Source organism: Uranotaenia lowii, chromosome 1 (assembly GCF_029784155.1).
Source record: "Uranotaenia lowii strain MFRU-FL chromosome 1, ASM2978415v1, whole genome shotgun sequence".
NCBI classification, from domain to species: Eukaryota; Metazoa; Arthropoda; class Insecta; order Diptera; family Culicidae; genus Uranotaenia; species Uranotaenia lowii.
Genome location: NC_073691.1, coordinates 34,645,473 through 34,671,563, shown reverse-complemented (window position 1 = coordinate 34,671,563; position 26,091 = coordinate 34,645,473). Strand labels below are relative to the sequence as shown.

The 26,091-nt window shown below is 32.2% G+C and overlaps 2 protein-coding genes across 2 annotated transcripts; both read left to right on the top strand.

Annotated features, from left to right (window-relative positions):
- Positions 1 to 5,441: 5,441 nt before the first annotated feature.
- Positions 5,442 to 7,346, top strand: LOC129759166 (alpha-(1,3)-fucosyltransferase C-like). Its single transcript, XM_055756578.1, has 3 exons — positions 5,442 to 5,495; positions 6,179 to 6,849; positions 6,908 to 7,346. Exons 1-3 carry the CDS (start codon positions 5,478 to 5,480, stop codon positions 7,344 to 7,346), a joined length of 1,128 nt encoding a protein of 375 aa, XP_055612553.1. The 5' UTR covers positions 5,442 to 5,477.
- A 6,434-nt stretch (positions 7,347 to 13,780) lies between these two features.
- LOC129737891 (uncharacterized) lies at positions 13,781 to 25,331 on the top strand. The gene is made up of 2 exons (XM_055729057.1): positions 13,781 to 14,752; positions 24,020 to 25,331. Exons 1-2 carry the CDS (start codon positions 14,202 to 14,204, stop codon positions 25,113 to 25,115), a joined length of 1,647 nt encoding a protein of 548 aa, XP_055585032.1. The 5' UTR covers positions 13,781 to 14,201; the 3' UTR covers positions 25,116 to 25,331.
- Positions 25,332 to 26,091: the final 760 nt, after the last annotated feature.

The window sequence follows — 26,091 nt, the reverse complement described above, 5'->3', positions numbered from 1 at the left end:
ATTTCTTATTTAAAGTTCACAATCCGTTGCTTCTTTAAAAGGGGCCGTTCAGATACCACGTGGACAGAAAAATGAAATTTTTGACCCCATCTTCCCCCTCCGTGGACAAGCGTGGACATTCGGCTAACCCCTACCCCCCTCCCCGGATGTCCACGTGGACACATTTGAAAAAAAATTAATTTAAATACCTATAATTTGACAGTTAGAAAACACCACTTTTTGCCTTTTTGGTATAGAAATGCCTGATTTTGTAAAACCGATTAAGAATGTCCTGATATAAAAAAAAAACTAATTATCATATTTATCACTTGCTTTCAAGTAGCTACTTATTGTTTAAACTTAAACTTAAAAAGTATGCCATTTGCCAGATTTTGTTTTAAACATCTCGGTAGTGAATTTTGAATAGGGCGAATGCGCCAATGTAAACAAATGGAGTTATCAGCACTTATCAGCATGGTGATAAAAAACGTTCGGAGACCTACATTTTGATGGTACAACGTTAAGTGAAAGATAATTGGTTTTCGAGAAGTAATGAAAACAAAATAATTTTTTTGCTGGGAGCTTAAAAAGATGCCAAACTTTGAGCGCGTTTTTCTCGAAACAGTGATGTTGGTGCATTTGCCGTATTCAAAATTCGATACCGATCTTAATATTTATTCACCTTTAGAAAATATTTTGAAAGTAAGTTTGTCCACGTGAACATGACCCAAACCCCTACCCCTGGACAAGCGTGGACATTTCCATAACCCCTCCTCCCCCTAAGTTGTCCACGTGGTATGTGAACGGCCCCAAAGCGAATTTCTATTTTTACTTTAAAAAAAGTTTTTCTTTTTTCTTATGAATAAGAAAATAAATTAATGCAATGATTGATTTAACTACACCTGGCCTGTTACAAAAATTACAAAAATCACAAAAAGTACAAAATTTTTTTTACAAAAATACAAAAATTACAAGAAGAACCAAAATTTAAAAAAAAAACTACAAAACTAACAAAAGTTTCAAAAATTACTAAAATTACAAGAGATACAAAAACTACAAAAATTACAAAAATTACAAATATTACAAAAATTACAAAAATTACAAAAATTACAAAAATTACAAAAATTACAAAAATTACAAAAATTACAAAAATTACAAAAATTACAAAAATTACAAAAATTACAAAAATTACAAAAATTACAAAAATTACAAAAATTACAAAAATTACAAAAATTACAAAAATTACAAAAAATACAAAAATTACAAAAATTACAAAAATTACAAAAAATACAAAAATTACAAAAATTACAAAAATGACAAAAATTACAAAAATTACAAAAATTACAAAAATTACAAAAATTACAAAAATAACAAAAATTATAAAAATTACAAAAATTACAAAAATTAAAAAAATTACAAAAATTATAAAAATTACAAAAATTACAGAAATTACAGAAATTACAAAAATTTCAAAAAATACAAAAATTACGAAAATTACAAAAATTACAAAAATTACAAAAATTACAAAAATTACAAAAATTACAAATATTACAAAAATTACAAAAATTATAAAAATTACAAAAATAACAAAAATTACAAAAATTTGAAAAACTTCAAAAATTTCCAAAATTACAAACAATACAAAAATTACAATAATTACAAAAATTACAAAAATTACAAAAATTACGAAAATTACAAAAATTACAAAAATTATAAAAATTACAAAAATTACAAGAAGAACCAAAATTACAAAAATTACAAAAATTACAAAAATTACAAAAATTACAAAAATTACAAAAATTACAAAAATTACAAAAATTACAAAAATTACAAAAATTACAAAAATTACAAAAATTACAAAAATTACAAAAATTACAAAAATTACAAAAATTACAAAAATTACAAAAATTACAAAAATTACAAAAATTACAAAAATTACAAAAATTACAAAAATTACAAAAATTACAAAAATCACAAAAATTACAAAAATTACAAAAATTACAAAAATTATAAAAATAACAAAAATTACAAAAATTACAAAAATTACAAAAATTACAAAAATTACAAAAATTACAAAAATTACAAAAATTACAAAAATTACAAAAATTACAAAAATTACAAAAATTACAAAAATTACAAAAATTACAAAAATTACAAAAATTACAAAAATTACAAAAATTACAAAAATTACAAAAATTACAAAAATTACAAAAATTACAAAAATTACAAAAATTACAAAAATTACAAAAATTACAAAAATTACAAAAATTACAAAAATTACAAAAATTACAAAAATTACAAAAATTACAAAAATTACAAAAATTACAAAAATTACAAAAATTACAAAAATTACAAAAATTACAAAAATTACAAAAATTACAAAAATTACAAAAATTACAAAAATTACAAAAATTACAAAAATTACAAAAATTACAAAAATTACAAAAATTACAAAAATTACAAAAATTACAAAAATTACAAAAATTACAAAAATTACAAAAATTACAAAAATTACAAAAATCACAAAAATTACAAAAATTACAAAAATTATAAAAATAACAAAAATTACAAAAATTACAAAAATTACAAAAATTACAAAAATTACAAAAATTACAAAAATTACAAAAATTACAAAAATTACAAAAATTACAAAAATTACAAAAATTACAAAAATTACAAAAATTACAAAAATTACAAAAATTACAAAAATTACAAAAATTACAAAAATTACAAAAATTACAAAAATTACAAAAATTACAAAAATTACAAAAATTACAAAAATTACAAAAATTACAAAAATTACAAAAATTACAAAAATTACAAAAATTACAAAAATTACAAAAATTACAAAAATTACAAAAATTACAAAAATTACAAAAATTACAAAAATTACAAAAATTACAAAAATTACAAAAATTACAAAAATTACAAAAATTACAAAAATTACAAAAATTACAAAAATTACAAAAATTACAAAAATTACAAAAATTACATAAATTACAAAAATTACATAAATTACAAAAATTACAAAAATTACAAAAATTACAAAAGTTACAAAAATTACAAAAATTACAAAAATTACAAAAATTACAAAAATTACAAAAATTACAAAAATTACAAAAATTACAAAAATTACAAAAATTACAAAAATTACAAAAATTACAAAAATTACAAAAATTACAAAAATTACAAAAATTACAAAAATTAAAGAAATTTTACAAAAAGACAAAAATTACAAAAAATACAAAAATTACAAAACTTATAAAATTTACAAAAATTACAAAAATAACAAAAATTACAAAAATTACAAAAATTACAAAAATTACAAAAATTACAAAAATTACAAAAATTACAAAAATTATAAAAATTACAAAAATTACAAAAAATAACAAAATTACAAAAATTACAAAAATTACAAAAATTACAAAAATTACAAAAATTACAAAAATTACAAAAATTACAAAAATTACAAAAATTAGGGAATTACGAATCATGAGGGAGTTCTGGTGATTGTTTTTTTTTATGGAATTTTGCTCAAAAAATGCATGAATAAAAAAAACTTTAAAACCAATAATGTTTGGTACTATTTAATTATTCATTTTTGAGTTCTTTAACATTGATAGTATTTCGTATTAAATAGTAATTTGTAATTAATTAACTTACACGTAGCCTATCAGTTACTATGAACTATTCAGGAAAATTTACTATTTTCCAGAAAATATGTCAAAAAACCTTTAAAATTGTGAGCTTAATTTAAATTTGAAGTCTTAAATAACAAAATTGGGAACTTACTTTTAACGATGGTTAAAACCTATGCATTGGATCAAGAGTAGGGTAGAGTGGGGATACTAAATAGATTCCTTTTTTTTTTGGTTCCATCATGTCGTTCTGGGAAAAATTGGCAACGAGCTGTCTTTTGCATTTCGTCGACTGCGTTTTGTTTCAAGTTTATATGCTCCAAAAATTAGAACGATATTTGATCCCGTTTATGAATGAGAAGGCCCTAATCCTTGTAAAAAATTAAACAAAACCCTAATATAGAATGTTAATTGACTATTTTGGAAAGAATTGTTCTCATTTCACAGTTTATAAGTGTCTGAGGAAAGGATTTCTAAAAGTTTGTATGAACCCCTGACATTGCATACTATAAGGGGTCCATTTTAAGCCTTTTTTGTCAGACAATTATTTTATTAATATTGGTTATTGAATAAATATTTATTGGTTATCTCGTAATGAGCAATGATCACGATCTATTCAGAAGAAAAATAAACATTGGACCTATCAATTGAACCTATAATGAACATTTCACAAATCTTTTTTTGGAAAACAAATTTGTTAGTTTATCATTGCGCTGAAAACATGGCATTTTAAAGTATATACTCTAACGGCTGATTTTTTGGAATAAATGTTTTTGTTATAATTTGTTCATGTTAGAAACATTTTAAAGTGATGAAAAGAGATCTTCAAGTCACATTTTATGAAATGTTTCTTTCAATCAAAGTTCAATTAGGCCGGAACAAATTTCAAATCCTTCTTTTGTCACTCGGAGTTGGAACATCGCGAGGGGGGGGACAATAAAAAATAACGCGAAAAACAAATAAATTGGAATAAATTGCACGAAGTCTTGTATGCAACCAAATTGCACACTATAACATTGCACAAATCCTACGAATCAAGTAATTTTTTATCGAAAAATTCAATAAAATCAAGAATACAAAAGGTGAAATAACTCTTATCTTACAAAATTTAGTTTTTTGGTCTTGTAATCTTTCGGATACTTGAAATTTTTTTTCGAAATGGGGGGGGGGGGGGGGGTGACAAAAGAAGAAATTGATATCTGATTTTTTTATTTTGGATCGCCAAAATCAAGTCATTCTTGTGAACAACAAAAAGCCATGCAGATGCAGCTAATGATACTTTGATGTAACTATGATATACATATTATTTTTAAATTTTCAAAAATATTAACCTTTTCACCCTACTAAGGAAAAGGGCTACTAGCTGAAATCATAAAAAACTTAAGTTTGGATGGATGAAATTTTGAAATTAACAATCGCATGCTGCAAAACATTGTTATTCCAGCATATGGAAACGAGATTAAAAAGGTGAATCTTTGATTTGTATTTTGATGGAATTTAGCCATACTGGTAACTGAATAACAAAAATATTTAATTTAAAAAAAATGGGTGATTGTCCGAAAAATATTTTTACACCGACAGTGTTGGTTTAGGTCAGGATAATAAAAGCAATAGAATGTTTGTATCATTTAGCCAATTAGCCACACTGTTTTGATACGGCATCGAAAATGTTAAAATATGTTAGCATAATTTTGTTAGCATTAGATTAGTTTCACTACATTATATTAAAATAAAAATTAAATAAGTTTTGCGGTATACAAATGTAAAGCATCTAATTTATATCTATTGGGATTAGGATTTAGAATACAGGAACATAAGAAAGCGGAAATAATTGAGAGCTTTGCCGGGTTGAATGAATGCATGGTTGAGAAGTGCATGGTTTGTTTTTTTTTTTTATTTATCTAGGAGTAAGAATTTTTTTTCGTTTCGATTATAGTTGTTTGAACATCTTTATGTCATTCGCGACTTATATCAACGATGCAGTTGGTAGACAGTCATTGAAAAACCTATCCGGTAAGTACAACTGTGATCGATGTTTACTCTTGGGCTCAAACTAACGGCCATCGGCTCAGGAAGCAACTGACTTGCCAACTGAGAGGTGTAAGAATAATAATGCCAATGTGCAGAAGCACATTTTACGAGCCAAGTGTAAACTCCCAAATCCTGGAAAAATATGTTCCCCTCGCTCTGCAGATAGAACTGAAGCGTAAAAAACGCAAGCATTTACAGTTCCACACAATGTTATGCTCCAGAAATCTTGACCGCTAGAAAAAAGAACATCCAACGAAGCACACTCTTGGGTCAGTAACCACAAAAATGAGCCAAGTTTACGGAACGGGTAGGGCTTAAGCATTTAGTTTTTGGCGCTTGACCGGAACAGAAGATCAACGCGTGTGGCTTTACTGAGTTTAGTTAAAATGAAGAAATCAAATTCGAGTGGCTCGCTTCACAAGATTCGTTACAAGTACAGATTGAATAAAGGATCCGGGAAAATGAATTTGCTCCTTTTGGTAGCTTGTTTCTTTCTTGTGCTATCGATAACAGCTATTCTCTATACACAGTGTCTGAAAACATCCTGCAGCCATTACCGAATGGTGGAAGACGATCGGGATAGAAAAAGTCTTCAGCTGAATGATAACAAATATATTTTATTGTACACCAATTTTTGGCACTTTGAAAATTGGATGCTTCCGGCGGAAACTGTTGGTTCGGATTATTTCCGTAATTACAACTGTCCGATAATGAATTGTGTGGTAACCACGAATCACAAACTTTTGGAGCGGCCAACTGACTACGATGCCGTTGTGTTTCACGTTGGCGCTCAGTGGGAATACTCGTGGTTTCATAAAATTCCCAGCACTCGCACCCCGCGACAGATCTACGTGGCCGCAACTATGGAACCTCCCCCGCACACGTTCCATCTACTAGAAAAGGATGAAAATTTCTTCAATTGGACCATGGCCTATCGATCGGATTCAGATGTCCTATGGACCTATGCGGAAATTTTGTCAGTGGAGACTGGTTTGAGGGTCAGCCATTCAGAAAATCCCCAATGGCTGCCCTGGGATCGTGCCTATCGGAATGAATCTCTACTGCGGCTGACGAGAAGAAAATCTAAAGTGGCCGTACAATTTGCTTCACATTGCAATACATTTTCCAAGCGACAGGAGTTTGTACATCAGATACAAAAATATATTCAAGTGGACGTCTATGGGAAATGTGGAACATTGGCGTAAGATGAATTTCATCAATTTTTATTCTGAACTGAAGGTGTATTGTTTTATTTCCAGATGCCTCAAATATTCGAACCAGTGCTACGATGTTCTTGATACTGACTATTGGTTCTATTTCGCGTTCGAGAACTGCCTCTGCACTGATTATGTGACTGAAAAGTTGTACGGATCTATGAAGAAATATGTGGTTCCGGTGGTTTTCGGAGGTGCAGACTACCGGAAGTTTGCTCCGCCACATTCCTACATTGACGCACAGCAGTTCAGTAGCATTTCTGAACTGGTCGAATATCTCCAGTATCTCATGGATCATCCGGAGGAGTACGTTAAGTACTTTTGGTGGAAGCAACATTACCGAATCGTTGAGGCCGAACCATTTTGTGATCTGTGCCAGAAACTGCATAATCTACCGGATGGCGAGCGAATCCAGCATTATCGAAACATCAAAACCTGGTGGTTCGACGAAATGTGCCATCAAGAGCCCAAAATAAGGTTCTAAAAAAAATATGATCTTGTGGGGGACGGTTTATTGTGATTTTGAACCACTTTTGTTAAAAAGTTAGTGAGTTTCTTAAAAGATCTATGAAGAAAAACATATGTACATATACAAGCTCTGTGAATCATACTAAATAAACTAGGCTTTATGATTTATTCAACCATAATTCGTATTTTCTAACGGTTACTGCCATAAGCATCGATCTCTGTTCAAATTTGTGTGCGTTTATATAATCAAACAAGAATGTTCTGAGGGAAAATTGTATCCATAATAAACGAACATTTCCCGGTTTAAATGTTCTGTGTGTCATATCTTAGAAAGTTTATAAACAAAACATTTCATAAAAATATAAAATTAAAAAACGTCAGGTTGGTATAAAATTTAAAAAAAAAACAAATATGTGACAATTTGAGATATTGAAAAAAATCTGTTTCTTCGAAAATTACACTCAAAGAAGAGGTTGCAAAATTTCAATGCCGATCGGAGCTGACTGTGTACCGAGAAGGCGCTGAAATGTGCATTCCGCCAAAGATGATACGATTGCTTCCCCTTCACTGGCATCAAGCAAGACTCGAGCTCTAGGGAAAAATAATGCAGAACCACTACATACAAACATCACTAATCACTAATCACTAATCGTACTTCCACAGCCAGAACTTATGTCTGAGTCCCAAAGAACAATAAAAGTTAATTATTATTCTTCTTTTCTTTGTTCATGCTTTCAATCATTTTAACATAAAAACATCAAAATGATCAAAAACATAAAGTGGTTGGGCCTACCATGAAGCAGAGAACGCAGAGACATCTAGAACACAGGAACAGGAAGAAACGTGGACCACCAGTACCATACGATTCGAAGGCGCAGTATCGTTGGAAGCATGCTAAAAAAAAAGCTTCTTGATGAGGAAACCACACGTAACGTAAAGTAATATCACTTTTCAGTAGGACCATTCTTCAGGGGCTGGAAATGATTTATTTTGTACATAGAAACCACAAAAACTTAAGAACAGAAACATTTTACAGAACGGGACGTAATGAATACAATGATTTAAAAATTCTCAGAATTAGTATTCTTCGTTCAACTGTTTTGATTTTCATTGTACAATCATTTCTGGTCATCGACCAAGGATAAAGCGCCTTTACTCGCTCTTGAAAATAAAAAGAGAAACGGAAAATATTAAAAGATCATAAAACCTTTCGAGGTCTGTTTAGAACTCGAAAAGTTTTTTTTGAAAAAATGTTACAGTTAGAAAAGAAATAAATCACCAAATATAATAATTGAAGTGCTTAAAAGCAATCTCCGCTTAAGCACACAACCAGTAAAAATAAAACGTTATCATGTAAACGCATAAAATTTTCACAAAGAAACGATCTCACCAAAGTTTATTGAAAAGTGCTAAGTTTCTGCCGTTGTTACCTCCTAGTCCTTCCTGATTCTGGTAATCTCGAAGGGGGTTGCTACAGAATATTTTCAGTAATACTATTTCCTTCTAATCACACTTCCGTTGTTTTCCATAAAATTGCTGTCAATCGCAGCAACCGATCCATTCCAGCAACAGTTCCATCCATTCTTCTGCCAGGCAGCTCGTAAGATGAGAATTAACACCGGGAACACAGTACTGCTCTAAGGCCGCCCTCTTTCTGCTTACATTGGATGATGATACCTTCCGGACATATTTATTTCGAAATCGTCACGTCATCACTTCAACCAAAACCACCTTTTTCGTAATAACTCAGAACCATAAAAAACACATCTTTAGGAACTTATTTCCATGGAAAATTCTTTCCAATTAGCGGCTCAGCCCTCGGAAAGCCATTCTGCTTACTCGGAGGAATGTAAGCCAAATTAATGATAAAATTCTTTCCCACACGATTTAGATTATCAAATTTTGTAACACTTTTTCACAGTAGCTGTACATTTAGTTACTTTATTCCAGCGCAGCGATTATTTAGTATAACTTTTACAATTCAATTTTAAGTATACGAGGAAATAGTCACTTTACAACTACAAATTTCATGAGGACTTATTTGTCTCTTCGTCAGCACAAAACCACACAAAATCTACTCGAATAGTATATGATTTTTATCACCAACCCATCAGTCTGGGACTCCAAATAAAATTCCGTCACAATTTTACTTTACGATATCCCACGGCTCTCCGGTGGTCACTTCCATGAAGTACCTTGGCTTCTTACAATCCGGTGGTAACCATTCGTTGTAATTCAATTAATTTGTTTAGAATTCAATTTAAACCAAATTTTCGCGGACAGAGATAAAAACGCGTGTTGTTCGCACGAGGCATAGCCTATACTTCTCCGCAGAACCACACTGAACCCAAATTCACACTTAAAAAACACTAGAAGATTCACTTAAAAGTGAAAACGCAGTGAATTTCTTCATTTCAAGGGGCTCATGTACATTTCACTTGCCTCTCACTTAAGTTTTAAGTGACCGAATCAATAAACACTAGCTCATCACTTGAGTTTTAAGTGACCGGCATTGAATGTCTTCGATGCTCACTTGAAATCCACTTGACCGGTCACTTAAGCCAATATTCACTTGCCGCTCACTTAAAATTCAAGTGATTTTTTGCATAGCGAATGTCAACAATGTCAGTATTGATTGTTTCATTGTTGTTTGGAAAAGAAACAACAGAGGTTTGTTTGAGTTGGTAGATGCAGAATTAAAGTAATTTATATGTTATTAAACAATGATATTTTCCATAGGTCGACCGACAGAAACATCGTGTGAACCAGTTAACACGTCACAGAGACCCTTTTTAAAGCAATCAGGTTTCGGATACGTTTTCCGATGATGATTTATTTTGGAAATATTCAAGTGCAATTAAAGTAAGTATCATGCAAAACAATAAATACTACACACAACGAAAAAAATCTGTAAAATCACATCACATGTGATGTAAATAAAAAGAAGCATCATATATGACGGAATTTTCAGTGCTAGTTGGAAATTACACGCCAGTGAAATTTTGCAACGTGTAAAATAGAAAAGATGTAAAATTTTGCAACGTGTAAAATAAAAATGATGTAAATTATAATCTCACTGAATATTGGAAGAGAAACTTTCCAATTGGAATTTGTTTTGTTTTATTTTTGTTTATATGATTCAATAATAAAATTTTCTCATCTCTTCATAAAAATTAAACCTTTTTATAACTTATTTTTTATAACTTATTATTCTTCCCCGGATCCTAAGTTCAGTAACGTGGAGCCGCTTACGGAACCGCATCCCTGCTTCACGAAGATCTCCGGGAACCTCACTCGCGGGAAAACTGCTTAAAACAAATACTTTGGTGCACAACTTGGCTTGACACTTTGTTTACTTTTGTCTATAGTCCTGTTCATGACAGTTTATAATTTTACATGACATGGATATGTAATATTGATTAAACACAAATTCAATGTCGTTATCACATTCCATGACGTGTAATTTTAATAAACTTCTTATTCAGTGTTGTTAAGAATTGTGTGCGACCAAAAACATTTGTAAAATTACATCACATATGATGTAACGAAAAAGAAGTAACACATATTATGGAATTTTCAGAGCGAGTTGAATATCACACGACTATGAATTTCAAAAGACGTGTAAAATTTGAAAGACATGTAAATATTTAAGACGTGTAATATTTAATTCGCACTGAAAATTCCGTCATATGTGATGCTTCTTTTTATTTACATCATATGTGATGTAAATTTACATCAAATAATCGCGTTCCGTGTCAAGTAAAATTCATGTCATTCGAATTCAGTGCTATTATGGTTTCAACTTTTTTCAATCTATAAATTTACATCAATAAATTGCGTTCAACGTCATGTAATATTAAAGGTTTTTCAATTTCAGTGTTGTTAAGGATTCAAATTTTTTTTCTGTGTAGTCCTGTTCATGACAGTTTATAATTTTACATGACATTATCATGTTCAGGGTATGTAATATTGATTAAACACAAATTCAATGTCGTTATCACATTCCATGACGTGTAATTTTAATAAACTTCTTATTCAGTGTTGTTAAGAATTGTGTGCGACCAAAAACATTTGTAAAATTACATCACATATGATGTAACGAAAAAAAAGCAACACATATGATGGAATTTTCAGAGCGAGTTGAATATCACACGTCAATGAATTTCAAAAGACGTGTAAAATTTGAAAGACATGTAAATATTTAAGACGTGTAATATTTAATTCGCACTGAAAATTCCGTCACACGTGATGCTTCTTTTTATTTACATCATATGTGATGTAAATTTACATCAAATAATCGCGTTCCGTGTCAAGTAAAATTCATGTCATTCGAATTCAGTGCTATTATGGTTTCAACTTTTTTCAATCTATAAATTTACATCAATAAATTGCGTTCAACGTCATGTAATATTAAAGGTTTTTCAATTTCAGTGTTGTTAAGGATTCAGATTTTTTTGCTGTGTAGCATTTTAAAGATCGTAGTTTGACAATATATAATATTAAAGGTACTCACTTTTCAACATGCTAACATTGATCTGCAGACGACTTTTTGGCAAACAAGCGGATCATATTATAAACTGGGCAACTTGGAATTTCGCAGCTTTCAATTCGTTCCTTCTTTAGAACTAGCTTCGTCGGCTGAATAGTTGACCTAAAACTAATTCAAAAATTTAATAATTCACTCCAGATATATTTGAAAAACTCACCAAAAATCCTCCACGGCATTGAGAACTTTCCGCCACAATGTTTTCCATCGTTGTTGGTTTCGAAGAAAAATTAATCAAAATCAAAGAATTTTTTCATTGATTGTAGCACGAATTTATTGTCTTTTGATTTCAAGTACAGTACATCAATTCAAAATTCCTGTACACCAACTCAAAATAATTTTCTTTCCTTTTAATAGAAAAAAAAATTAAATCAAAAAAATAAGATTTAGATTCAAATAACACTAGAACTTTGATTCAAAAACGAATTTCTTTTGTTTTAATGGCACTAGTTTTCTCTGCGTGTATATTTAACTACTCAATCTTTATACACGCTCCTGATTCCTACACGCTTTTCACGATTTAGTCATCTGATATATTTAATTACTTAATCTTTATACACGCTCCTGATTCCTACAAAACTTAGTAATTTTTTTCTCGGTTTTGTTTTGACAGTTCTTTTTGGTGTGGTCCGAGACATCTGGTGGCCCAGCTAATAAACAAAAATTGGTCCAAAAAGCTGTTGGGAATTTTACGCAAGTTTCGTGTGCTAGCTTGTACCACTGACCACACTGACATGACACTTAGAACAAAAATTCAACCATTTTCTGTCTAATTTTTTGTTGTCAGATTTTGCAGGTTCACAATACCGATGGCAGGCGGCGAACCAGAAAAATTTGACAAAAAATGCCCTGTAGGAAAAATGGTCCTGTTTAGCCCGATTTCATCGTAGAAATTGCGTGTTTTATTTTTAAAGTTGGGTGGCATTTGCTAACTGGGATAGCATTTCTTCAAATCGATCGATGCGCACTCTGGAATCGACATTGCGTACTGTTGGGAAAATTATCCAGAAAACGAAATCGAGTGTCCAGTCAGTATTGTCAGTGCTTGTACGTCTGTTATTTGTGGTATATCTGCTAACTTCAGCTTTCTTTCACACTAAATGAAATTTTTTTTGAGCATTCCACAGCGGTTGCGCCTAAATAAAGATACAAGCCGCCAAACTTCCAATAGTGTCATATTGACACTCAAGAGCGGATTAGGGTTAATGTTAGCAGAATATTCTCAACACGCTCCTGTGAGAACTAGTGAACAAAACATTAAACCAAAAAACAATCTACCTACCCGACAATGACTTACCGCAAATTAGAATTTCGAATGATCTAGGACTTGTAGGAAGATGGTATCAACAGGATTGATGAGTAAAACAGATCTTGATATTCTGCTAGCAGTAAATAATGAAAGAGGTTCATTCTAAAAGAAGGAAAACAAAGGGTTCATCCGAGTTTCTTCGATATGTGAAGCAGTCAGTGCGTTAGATTCCCCCAAAAGATTTTAATTGAAAGCATGCATCACATAACATGCTATGAGCTTCCAGAATCAAAATGGTTCGTGCATCGGCAATCGAGTTTTGCCCGGCACATTGAGCGGCGTCGTTCATTGGTATCAACCCATTATCGGGATCGCATGTTCGATCCGGGCGCTTTGGATTGATTACTGAAAAGTGAATCGCAAAGAGATATAAGGTGAAACCAGCGTAGCAGCTTAACATTTGTCTGTTGAGCTTGAGGAGTAGCCAAAGTAAAACGAAAATTGCGTGAGTGAAAAAAGTGTAATCATTTGTTATGGCATGAAATAATCGAAAAAAATTTCCCCTTTTAATAACACGTGATTTTATCCTTTAATTTCCTGAAAAAATAAGCTTCTCAGAATTTTAAACCAGCTTGTTCTAAGCTAAGAATAACGTCATAATAATTGGTGTGATGTCACGGTCGCCAAGTATAAGTCTGGAAGATATCATTACGAACAATCGTTTAATGTGTCGTATTTCTGGGCCAACAGCTAGTGTTGTTATTGCAATTAACAAAATCGAAACAGGTTTATAGAATGAGTTCATAACACATTTGAACGACGTCGATTAACGGGATGAGCCAATTATATACTGAGTATCTTAGGAAGCGTCTGGCTGGGTTGTTAATAATTTTCCACTCCGGACTGCTAGAAACTTCGAACTAAGCTGTTTCACTCTGTCACACCTGTTTCGGCATTTATTCTATCAAGTCCTATTCAACAAACAGTGTTAAATTAAGGAACAGGCTTCGATTCAAGTTAATCATAGTCGAATAAAAACATTGTTTGAGTCAACTTTCTTATTTTGATCAGAAAGGATGCGAATACCACGTAGCCAGTTGACGTTCTACGATCCGGAAACTTGTATTTGGACCGGCATCGAAAAAGTTCCCCCCTATGACGCCACCCAATCGTTGGGCCAGTTGATTCTTGATTCATTAGCCAAAAATCCCTTAAAAATAACCCAAATCAGTGCCGATAGCCACAGGGAGGTCACCTGCCAGGAGCTGCGACTTCAAACCATCCGAATTGCTCAGAACCTGTCTTTGGAGGGAATTCAACCCGGGGATGTAGTAACGATGGCCGCCAACAATGGGGAACTGGTGGCTCCGGTCACGTTTGCTTGCCTAGCTTTGGGCGTTCCGTTGAATACTTTGGATCCGGGATTTGATCGAGACGATTTGGCGCACATGTTGGCGACCGTTAGACCGAAAGCCGTCTTCTGTGATCGAGAAGGATTGGGGGAAATGGTAGCGGCCATCGAAATGGTTGGGTTGAATCCGTTGCTGGTTACTTTCGGAGGACGCGTTGATGGGATGCTGTCGGTTACGGATTTTCTGAAGCCCACAGGACGTGAAGAGTGGTTCAGGTAAGAGTTTTTTTCTGTTAATTTTTTCATATAATTTTTTAAACTGAATTCGAATATCGAATGTCGGTTATTCAATGAATTCTGTATATGAATCCTGAATCGGAATTTTGAATCATTAACTTGTGTATGGACAAAGTTTTGTTCAAATCTTTTGAAATTTTTTAGAGTTCAGTCTTATTTTTTATTAATTACACAAGGGAACAGCATATGTTGTGCCTGAGTTTTAATAACTGATGTAAGAAGATTTTGAGCGTCCGGAAATTAGATCATTTTTCTGGTTTAGTTTATCACCTCTAGTTTTGATCATATGGCATGTAGAAATTTTAAAATTGATTAGTGTTGAGTAAAATCGATCTTTGATAATTGATAAACTAATAAACCTACAGGAAAACTTAAAATTGAATCTTTTGATCATCCTTCATTGAATCAAGGCTTCAGATTTTGCACAAATATTTTTGTTTCAGAAATACACCGCTTGAAATAATAAATTTTTCAACTTTTAAAATTTGAATAGATAGCTTTAGAATTAGTTTTAACAGAATTTAAAAAATCTTTGAGTACTCGATATTGAATATTTTAATCCACTTAACAACTTTGTTCAAGACTGCAAAACGATGTGACTAATGCTTTAAGAACTGTAAAAAATCGATTTCGATTAAATGTCGTCGAAACCCTCATTTTTGTTTGCAGAACTGGACAAAAAGAAATCATCTACAGTTTATTTCTCAGGATTCAAAATTACTCCTGGATTTGGGAAAGTTAGTCATTGAATCAATGCCTTTACTCAAAACCTATGTTATGTTCTATAGTTTTGCATATCTGGAATCGGCGACACCAAATTATTGAAAATTAGCTCTTGAAATCTTTGCACCAAAAAATGTAAATTTTGTTGCTTGTGTTATGCATGAGACCTCCCCTTTTTTTATCAGAGGTAGTGAAACAAATCATCTCGATATGTCCAAGCTTTTTAGTGTTCCAAATTTGAAATAGTACTTCGGAAGTCCGAACATCCGACTTCCGACAAAGGAAAATGAAGTACTAGATTGTCTGAAGTCTACATTCAGCTGTCAGTTCACCAGCGACGTTTTTTTTTTTTTTATTTAGATTCACAATATCTCGTTTTTCCACTTGCCGCGAATGTGCTACATTCAAAAGCATAACTCAATTGTTACAAATTTAATCATGAACTTTATATGTTATACGAGAGCCTACTATTTTCAAAAAAAAAAAAAAAATAAGGAAGGTTTCAGACCCCTTCTTTTTCCATTGTAGAAATTGAAAGAGGGAGGAAGGCTTCCATACAACTTTCGCACAATTCGAGAACTAATCAAGCAAATGAAACCGAATTTGACATGGCTGTTGATATGGGTTTGAAATGTTTCTATGATTATTTGGGACTCCTCCCCCTTCCATTTATTAGATATGAAGGCACAACAATTTTTTTTTCGTATTTCCAGAACATATTATGTAAATGAACCAAATTTATCATATGAAGGTGCGAGAAATGTTGCTACGATGTTTTGGGGAGAGGGTCTCCTATATAATTTGCTGCATAACTCGAGAACTAATCGAGCAAATGAAACCGAGTTCGGCATGGAAGGATATTTGGGAACAAAGTTTGTATGTATGAATATTTGAGACCCATTCCATTCTTCTAGTACAGTGGTCGGCAACCTTCTCAGTCGGAAGAGCCAAAAATTTCAAATTTTTAAGATTTCAGGGTTTGAAAGAGCAACATTTACAGATTTTTTTTTTCTAATAAAAAAAATGAACGATCAGTGAACTTTAGTTTTACCAAACAAACTTTAAACCCTTTAGAGTTTTTATCTAACTCATGGATATTTCTTTTAAATCTGTACCTGATTAACATTAGGCACGTGCGTTCTCTTTTGGTTCGTCAGCTTTTCTAACATGGTTTGATTTTATATCAATTTTAATATGTTGGCAAATATCGAGTCAAGAAAATTTATATCCATATAAAGCTTAAATGAATATTTTGCATGATGATAAATTTTAAGATTTGAACATAATTACAAACATAAGCACAATTTTTATAACTTCTTCGGCAAAGAAAAGCTATCAAAATATCAAAGTAAAGGGAAATAAATTGCCTTAAATTTATCAAGTTTTTAACATTCTCCAAATTTAGATAATCCTTTCCAAAATCCAGAGGCATGAAGTAAAATTCATCTTAATTTATGTAGCCGATAATTTTAATCTTCAGTTGAGTAAGCTTTCCATATTTTTTCTGTAAGTATTCAGGCCGAGCAAATCCGGGCATCGAGTATCTAAATTTTCGACTCAAAACCGGATAATTTCCGGGAAAATCCAGCCAAAATCAGCGTATTTCCCATAAAAATGCAAAGGCACACAGGCAGGTTTAAAAACTGTCGATAACACAAAGCCCTGGTTCACATTTTTTCAACATCTATTCGTTTCTTCTACCCAAAGAGCTGTCCAACTATCAGTTTCACATTCCTCCTCATTAAAATTCTACTTAGTTTCAATAAAATTTGCCGAAATGCCAAATCAGATTAAAATTAATATAAAAAGGCAAAAAAGAAGTTGAAAAATGAACACACAAACGCGACGTTCAAATCTTATCTCACAATTTCAAAAAATGCGTGTGAATTTAATTCGCTAAAATAAATGTGTGAATAACTTTGGAAAAACCGGACCTTTTTGCTCGATATCTGGGCAACCGGACCGGACCTGGCTTTTCCATTTTTTTCTGGGTGAAATCTGGGCAAGCCCGCTTAAAATGCAATCTAAAATGCTGATGAGGTATCTGTATTCAGATATATTAAAATTATCGTTTTTAGTTCAAATAATGAGATAGAATTAAGGTCGTTTTTCCAATATTTTTATGTTGTCACGCGTCAAAGTTGCAAATATTTTTCGAAATCGCTGATTAATTCTAATATGATTTTGGAAATTTCAACAGATCAATTCTCATAGAGGGCAAAAAAGAGATTGCAAGTGCTTAAAATATAAAATTTGATGAAGGTTTCGATGTTTGATAACATTTTTTTTATAACAAAACAGAGGCTGTTTAAGAAATATGTATCTACTGTTCTTAAATGATAAACTTTTATACTCCTGTTAGCTACAGCTCAAGTTTTGTGAATCAGAAATGATTCTCTGATGGTTCGAAACTACCCTCTTCTTTCAGAGCAAAGATAGGGAGAGAAGAGAGGATCTTCATACCATTTTTTGAAACATATCTATATAGATATAATCTAGCGTATTTGTTTCTCTATGGCTTGAGACTCATCACTCTTTTGAGTAGGGATATAAGATGGGGGAGGGGGCAACCTTTACAATTTATATTATAACTCGAGAAGTAATTTGGAAAATGGAACGAAATGTAGAAATGAAGGCGTTTTTAAATAAAAAAAAAATGCATCTCTGATGGATGAAGCCTCTCTCATTTTAGAGTAACGGAATGGAATTTCCCTTAAGGGGAGAGAAGTGTAGAGATGAGATGAAGGATATGCAGAAAATAAATCAAAAAATAAAATAAAATAACAGTTTTAATCGGCAACACTGAATATAAATAAAATAAAATAAATTTCTAAGGCAGTGTTTGTTATTTTGGACACACTAGGCAAAACTTAGGGGAGGAAGACTGAAATTCGCTGTATCATTTTCTGTATCGTTTTTTCACTGTTCGGCAAAAAACGAGCCATTTCATAAAAAAAATGTAATCGTTCAAATTTTAACTTTAGATGAACAGTTTCGTGTACCGAGTCACGTAACTCAGTTGTTTAGGTGCTAAATTTAAGTCTTCTGAGTTAATTGCTGCAGATTCAAAAGTAAACTTCGGAATCGAATACACATGGGTGGCCAACATTTTCAACAGGCAAGCCAAATTTTGGATGTGAGATATCTCGTGGGCCAAACAAGTAATTTTTTTTTAATTTTCCAGGAAAAAACAGAATATGCAAAAAAAAAATTAAAATTTTCTGCATATGCCTGCTTCAACTAGTACAGGCAGATTCATCTCAGTAAGAAATTTTTGTTCTATGCATTTTTTTACGAATTCTTTCAAGCAATTCAAAACGTTCATTATAAGTTCCATAAATATCAAATCGCTGCCCGTTTCCAAAAAAAAACATTACATGGAATGGAATCGATGCAAAATTCTACCGTTCAATAACTCTCGACATTTAAAAGATTATTTACTAAAAGTACTTATAAGCACGGACATCCTCAATTTTTTCGATTTGAATTCCAAAATTTACCCTTTTTTCATATGTGTATCAGGAAAGTCATCCAGGAACAGGATGAAAATGCGTTTGGTTGCTTATAACCATTGCACTTTTTTTTATAAAAAAATTGTGAAAAAAAAACAATTTTCTTCGAAAAATACATACATTTAAGTAAGTCGTCCTTCTGAGAGATTCATCGAAACTAAACCGGTACTGGTTGAAATATTGTCAAATGTTACCCCACTAATATTAAATTTATAAGAACACATTACAAATACTAAGCTATTTAAATTTGGTTTATTTTTCATAATTATACCTTTTGCTATTGTAGTTAAGCAATAAAAACAAATTTTAAACACTCACGTACCAAAGTTCCGGGTTTTTGAATAATTGCAAATTTTGTAAAATGTTGGTGGATATTCGATGTTTTTGAAACAAAAATTTCTTTACGAAAAGGTGAAGACACTTTTAAAATATAATTTTGATTATGATGTGAATGTGAATGTGGTTCGAAGAATTTTCAAAGTTTGATATGAATTGTTTCTCTAGGGCCTTCCAAACACCTCAAGATTGAAGGTAGAGTCCACTCAAAAGCACACAACGCTCAAACAACTGTGAAGACCACTTTAAAAACCAATGGTATGAATAATCAAAAACAATCGGAAAAATGCCAAATATGCGACGAAAAGTACAGATAACACAAAGTAAAAAAAATAACATTTTTGCGATGCGCAAAGACTTTAAGCCAACTTTCACATATATGGGAGTCCTAATTCCAATGCTTTCAGCTCTTGTTTCCGAAGAAACTCTTGAAAATAGGTAAAAATCATTAAATATGTTTACTTTTTTGGGAAACTATAGAACATTTCACAGGTTTTGAAACAATTTTTTCAATTCAATGACCAAGTTTTCAGAAGACCGCGGATTATTTTGTCATTTAAGAAAAAAGTTGCAGTATTTTTCGTTTTGTATTTTTTTCTCAATCCGACAAAAATACGGTAAATTTGATAGAATTTTAGAAAAGATTTAAATTAGTTTGATTTTTTGATATTTTTGAAGCATAAATCGAATCGCGTCACAGTCTTCAATAATTTTTTTAAATGGGTTAAAACTTCAATATCACATACTCAAAGACTTTCTTGAGTGATGTTTTAAATAGTTGTATTCTTATTTTTATTTTTTTTTTGAGTATTAACCCTTCATTTTATGATTTTTTATTTTTCCTTAAAAATAATTTCAAACAGTCAGAAATTATGTGTACATCAAGAAAAAAAATTAAAATAAAATACGATTTTTTAAATTTTCCTTACATTAGCTGTTGCAAATGTGTTACTTTATGAAACGAAGGGTTAAACAATTCAAAACGATTCTCTTGTATGAAAATCCATGACCCTAATATTTTTTTGAATACATAAGTTTATACTTAAATCCCAAGAATAATAGAAAAAAAGCTTTATTGTGCTAAAACTTTTGAAACAACGAATTAAGAAGATTGTTAACCTTTCTCTGGAATATTTTTTTTACATCAAAAGTCTGACTACTTTTGGTGCTATTCATTTTTAAATGTTAGATTTTATATCAATCTGATCGGTTAGAGTTATTCTTATGTTTAAAAATTATTTAGAATAAGGGACAAGAGGTGAACTGTAAGTTAGAACAAAATATCACTTCTATCCAATAAAGTTTATCGAGTAATATACTAATTTGAATATTTTTTTTTACCAAAAGGCAGTAAAACATAATTAGTTTTCTGGTGAACAATTTTAAAGGGATTTCACTTTTTATTTATATTTATAAAAATTGACATTGAAATAAGACACACTCTGTGCGCGACTGCGACGTTTTTGATTCCAAACATTGTTTCGTGCAAAAGTCATGTAAAATTACACTAAAATTGACCCGAGTGAGGAAACGCATGGATTTTTTCAGGGCTGCGTTGTTGTATATTAACACATTTACAAATTTCATATGAAATGGAAAGCTAAGATTTTTTTCTGTGTGTTTTAAGTTTTAAGTTCTAAAAAAGATTTATTTTTTTAGCGTATCTCTGAAACGAGAATCTAAGCAAGATCTTTCCGTGATTAAATAAAGGATAATAAACAGATTTAAAATCAGGGTTAATATAAACCAAGAAAAACATTCAATTCTGAAAACATGGCAATTTCAAAATGAGCTCACGGGCCACAAAAAGTCAGCCGCGGGCCAAACGAGGCCCGCGGGCCATGCTTTGGCCACCCATGATTTAGATTATCCAACCAGTCTGTCAAATCTGTCGTTAATATAAACTTTGAACTATTTTTATATAGTCGTTCGGTCCATAGGAACTATTCAAAATCTAAGTCTGATATTTAAGCTATTTTTAGAACAACCATTAATTAAACAATTTTTATTTATCAGCTTCAAAAACTTCAACAAAATTTGAGCGACTCAATACGCCTGATCATGCAAAAATTTGCCAGAGCAAAAAAAATCTTATTAAATCATTGTTTAATGCAAAACAAGTGCTTTTAAGCTTCAAAAAATTTTTTAATGAAATTCACTGAATAAGAAAGTAAAATTTTGAACCTTCGCACTGGTCGGTAGATTGATGAGAGAAATTTGACGTTAGAAAGATTTTTTTTCTTTTTTTTTCAGTCTTCCTCCCCCAGGGCAAAACAACAAAATCAATGTCAGTCATTGATCTATTCTTGTGAGTGAAAGACGTGTCTAAGTGAATCTCTGAATTGAGATTCGTAAGAATTGTGAAATTACGACAATGGCGTGGTTGGCAAAATAAGGACAGAAAACGCAAATTTTTAAGGCTGCTGCTACGAAGAAAGTCTTTGATTCGGCCTCCGGTAGAAAAACGGATTGGCACAGGGAGCACAAATTTTAAAGGCTGCTGCTACAAACAAAATTGTTTCTGATCCGGCCCCTGGAAAAATACGGGTTGGTTTAGAAAGCGCAGATTTTTAAGGCTGCTGCTGATTGTTTTAGTGAAACAGAAACGGAATTGGCTTAGGAAGCGCAGATTTTTAAGGCAGCTTCTGTTGATTGTTTTCCTTGATTTGGCTTTTCGGTAGAAAAAGATGGAATTGGCTTTGGATGTGCAGATTTTAAATGCTGATGCTGTTGATTGTGTGTGTTAATTTGGCCTTCGGTGGAAAACGATGGAATGGCTTTGAAAGCGCAGATTTTTAAGGCAGCTTCTGCTGATTGTTTGTTTTGATTTAGTCTTCCGGTGAAAAAAACAACAGACGGTATTGGCTAAGGAAGCGCAGATTTTTAAAGCAGCTTCTGTTGATTGTTTGCCTTCCGATGGGAAAAGACGGAATTGGCTTGGGAAGTGCAGATTTTTAAAGCTGATTGTATGTGTTGGCCTTAGATGGATAAAAACGGATTGACTTTGAAAGCGCAGATTTTTAAGGCTGCTGCTGATTGTTTGTTTTGATTTGGTCTTCCGGTGGAAAAAAGACGCAATTGGCATAGACAGCGCACATTTTTAGGCAGCTTCAGTAAATTGTTTGCCTTGAATAGGCGTTCCGGTAGAAAAAGACGGATTTGGCTTGGGAAGTGCTGATTTTTAAAGCTGGTGCTGCTGATTGTATGTGTTGATTTGGCTTTCGGTGGAAAAAGACGGAATGGCTTTCAAAGCGCAGATTTTTAAGGCTGTCGCAGATTGTTTGTTTTGGTTTAGGAAGCGCAGATTTTTAAGGCAGCTTCTGCTGATTGTTTGTTTTGATTTGGCCTCCCGATGGAATAAGACAGAATCGGCTTAGGAAGCGCAGATTTTTAAGACTGCTTCTGCTGGTTTAGGAAGCGCAGATTTTTAAGGCTACTTCTGCTGATTGTTTATTTTGATTTGGCCTCCCGATTGAAAAGGACGGATTGGTCTAGGAAGCGCAAATTTTAATGGCTGCTTTTGCTGATGTTTTGTTTTGATTTGGTCTTTGGGTTGGGAAGGCTGTTTCTAAACAGAGACAGAGCATCATAAAAACAGTTTGGGAAGGTTTTTGCTAAGAATGCTCTCGGATTGTTCCGGCTCTGGTAAACAAAGACAGAGCGACAGAAGAAGAATATGCAGAAAATAAACAAAATGTTTAGATTTGAAAAGCTTTTGTTGAGAACTGAATGTAGAATTGAAATGAAGCATGTTTGAAAAATAAAATTTTGTGTTAGTGATAAACAAAGGTCAGTAAATAAAATATTCTATTGAGAATAGAGGTGAGAAGGAATGTGAGATAAGATGAAGGACATGCAGAAATATAATAAAATTCATAGGATGGAGAATAAAAATGTGGAATATGAAAAAAAAAGAGTAACACTAGGTAAAACGAACAGAACAAAGTCAGTCATTGATCGATTCTTGTGGGCACTAGATGTTTCTGAGTGAATCTCCGAGTTGAGATTCATAAGAATCGTGATATCACGACAATAGTTTCAAGATTTTAAGTTCAGGAGGACTCGACAAATCGAGGAAAGTTGCAGATAATTTTTATAATTTTTGTTTTCTCATAAATCTCCATACAAAATGTATGGGAAAATTTTCTAAAAAGTTGATTCTTGGCTAAAAAAATTACTTTAATCTAGTTTTGACAATTTTACAGTGTTGCCAATATTAGTTATGATTTTTATAATGGAATGTTTTTTGAAAACTTTTCAAGGCGTTTGAGGGTTGCCTTTGAGTTATCCAACCAAAATTTTACACAGTTGGCTATCTTGATGAAAGGCGGATCAATGACGTTTTGAGGACCCTTCTTTCTTCGATATGGATATAGATATGGAAGAAGGGCATGGCAAGGCATGAGAGAGCAATCTTTCCAGAAAATTTGAATGAATCTTGAACTTTGCCCACTTCGCCTACTTCGAATCAAAAGTTGCATCTTTCATTCACAAGATGTGAATTTGAAGGATTTTGAAAATAAATTCTAAATTTTAATGAAATAAATGAAAATGTTAATAATTAATTACAAATTTAAAATATATTTGAAGGATGCAGCAAAAGTACACCGAATCAGCTAGTAAAAAAAAAAAATTATATAAATATGTAAAATCCGTCTATTTTATCTTTCCTCAGCCCAATCCGTTTTCGGGAGGCCTCTCAACAAGTGGCCCTCATCGTCTGCTCCTCGGGAACTTCCGGCCGATCCAAAGGTGTTTGCCTATCGCACGCCCAGTGTATCGGAACTCTGTGTGGGTTTGGCGATTGCCGTTCGGATGACGTCCTCCTTTGCTTCAGTTCCCTGTACTGGATATCCGGAATCTTCATCCTGCTAAATGGAACCGTGGCCGGGGCGACGAGAATCATCACCCGGGAACCGTTCCACTATCGAGCTGCACTGGACATAATAAATCGGTATAGGGTGACCTTTTGGTTCCTGCAACCGGCTTTGGCCCTGCAGATTTTGAAAAATATTTCCCCCGGAACCGGAAGTCTGCCGAGTCTTCGACTGTGCGTCAGTGGTGGAGCTGCCGTTTCACCGGAACTGAAGCTTGCCTTCGAAACACTGGCACCGAACGCCAATTTTATGCCTAGCTATGGTCTGTCGGAAGCCGGAGGACCGGTCACGGGTTGTGAAAAACTTCTCTACAAAAATGGTTCCACTGGTTACGTCAAGCCGAATGTGTCGGTTAAAATCGTTAACGACGAAGGCGAAGCACTTCCTATAGGACAACAAGGTGAAATCCTCGTCAAACCAGAATTTCCCTTCCTCGGATACTACAAAAACCTGGAAGCCACCGCGGAAATCCTCGACCCCGAAGGATGGCTGCACACCGGAGATATTGGATGTTTCGATCGGGATGGGTTCTTCTACATCACCGATCGAAAGAAGGACATCATCCGGTACCACGGCGTTCAAATTTCACCCAGCGAACTGGAATCCGTTATTCAGAAGTTAGACGAAGTCGTTGGTGTTTGTGTTGTTGCGATTCCAGGAACCGGAATCGATTTGCCTGCGGCTTTAATTGTGAAGAAGGCCTTCAGTCAGCTGACAGTTGAGCAAATCGAAGAATTTACCGAAAGGAATCTGCCCCATTATAAACAGCTCAAGGGAGGAATCTACCTGGTCGATGAATTACCGATGACACCTTCCGGAAAAATAGTGCGAAGAAAATGTCGCGAAATCGTGTTGGAACTTTTGCAAGAGAGATCAACCGGAACGTTGATTTAACTTAACTTGATCGGTAGCAGCTAGAGGATGTTTATAAAACTCTTATGAGCGAATGGAATTCTCAGTGCTATGTCATAAGGTTGAATTAACATCATTATTATAATTTTTAAAATTATTCATTTCGCCCGTTCCGTGTATCTAAAATCCATCAGGGTATCTGAAACCTAGATTTATAAGATAAATTTGAAGTGAAAATATATCTGGAAAAATTATACATAAAAGAGTAATCAAAGTATAAAAAGGTTTTGTAATTTTGCAGTTTTTTTTTCTTATTTGTCATTTTTGTCACTTTTGTCATGTTTGTAATTTTATCTTTTTTGTTTTTTTTTTGTCATTTTTGGCAATTTTTGTCATTTTATCATTTTTGTTATTTTGGTCATTTTTGTCATTTTTTTTTGTAACTTTTGTCATTTTTATGATTTTAGTGATTTTTGTCATTTTTGTCATTTTTGTCATTTTGGTCATTTTTGTCATTTTTGTCATTTTTGTCATTTTTGTCATTTTTGTCATTTTTGTCATTTTTGTCATTTTTGTCATTTTTGTCATTTTTGTCATTTTGGTCATTTTTTTTTGTAACTTTTGTCATTTTTATGATTTTAGTGATTTTTGTCATTTTTGTCATTTTTGTCATTTTTGTCATTTTTGTCATTTTTGTCATTTTTGTCATTTTTATCATTTTTGTCATTTTTGTCATTTTTGTCATTTTTGTCATTTTTGTCATTTTTGTCATTTTTGTCATTTTTGTCATTTTTGTCATTCTTGTCATTTTTGTCAATTTTGTCAATTTTGTCATTTTTGTCATTTTTGTCATTTTTGTCATTTTTGTCATTTTTGTCATTTTTGTCATTTTTGTCATTTTTGTCATTTTTGTCATTTTTGTCATTTTTGTCATTTTTGTCATTTTTGTCATTTTTGTCATTTTTGTCATTTTTGTCATTTTTGTCATTTTTGTCATTTTTGTCATTTTTGTCATTTT

Bases quoted from the DNA above. Each gene is read 5' to 3' on its own strand.
- LOC129759166 (XM_055756578.1), top strand. The intron at 6,850-6,907 runs GTAAGATGAATT...TTTTATTTCCAG, and splicing joins GGGAAATGTGGAACATTGGC to ATGCCTCAAATATTCGAACC.
- LOC129737891 (XM_055729057.1), top strand. From the start codon at position 14,202: ATGCGAATACCACGTAGCCAGTTGACGTTCTACGATCCGGAAACTTGT. The intron at 14,753-24,019 runs GTAAGAGTTTTT...ATCTTTCCTCAG, and splicing joins GGACGTGAAGAGTGGTTCAG to CCCAATCCGTTTTCGGGAGG.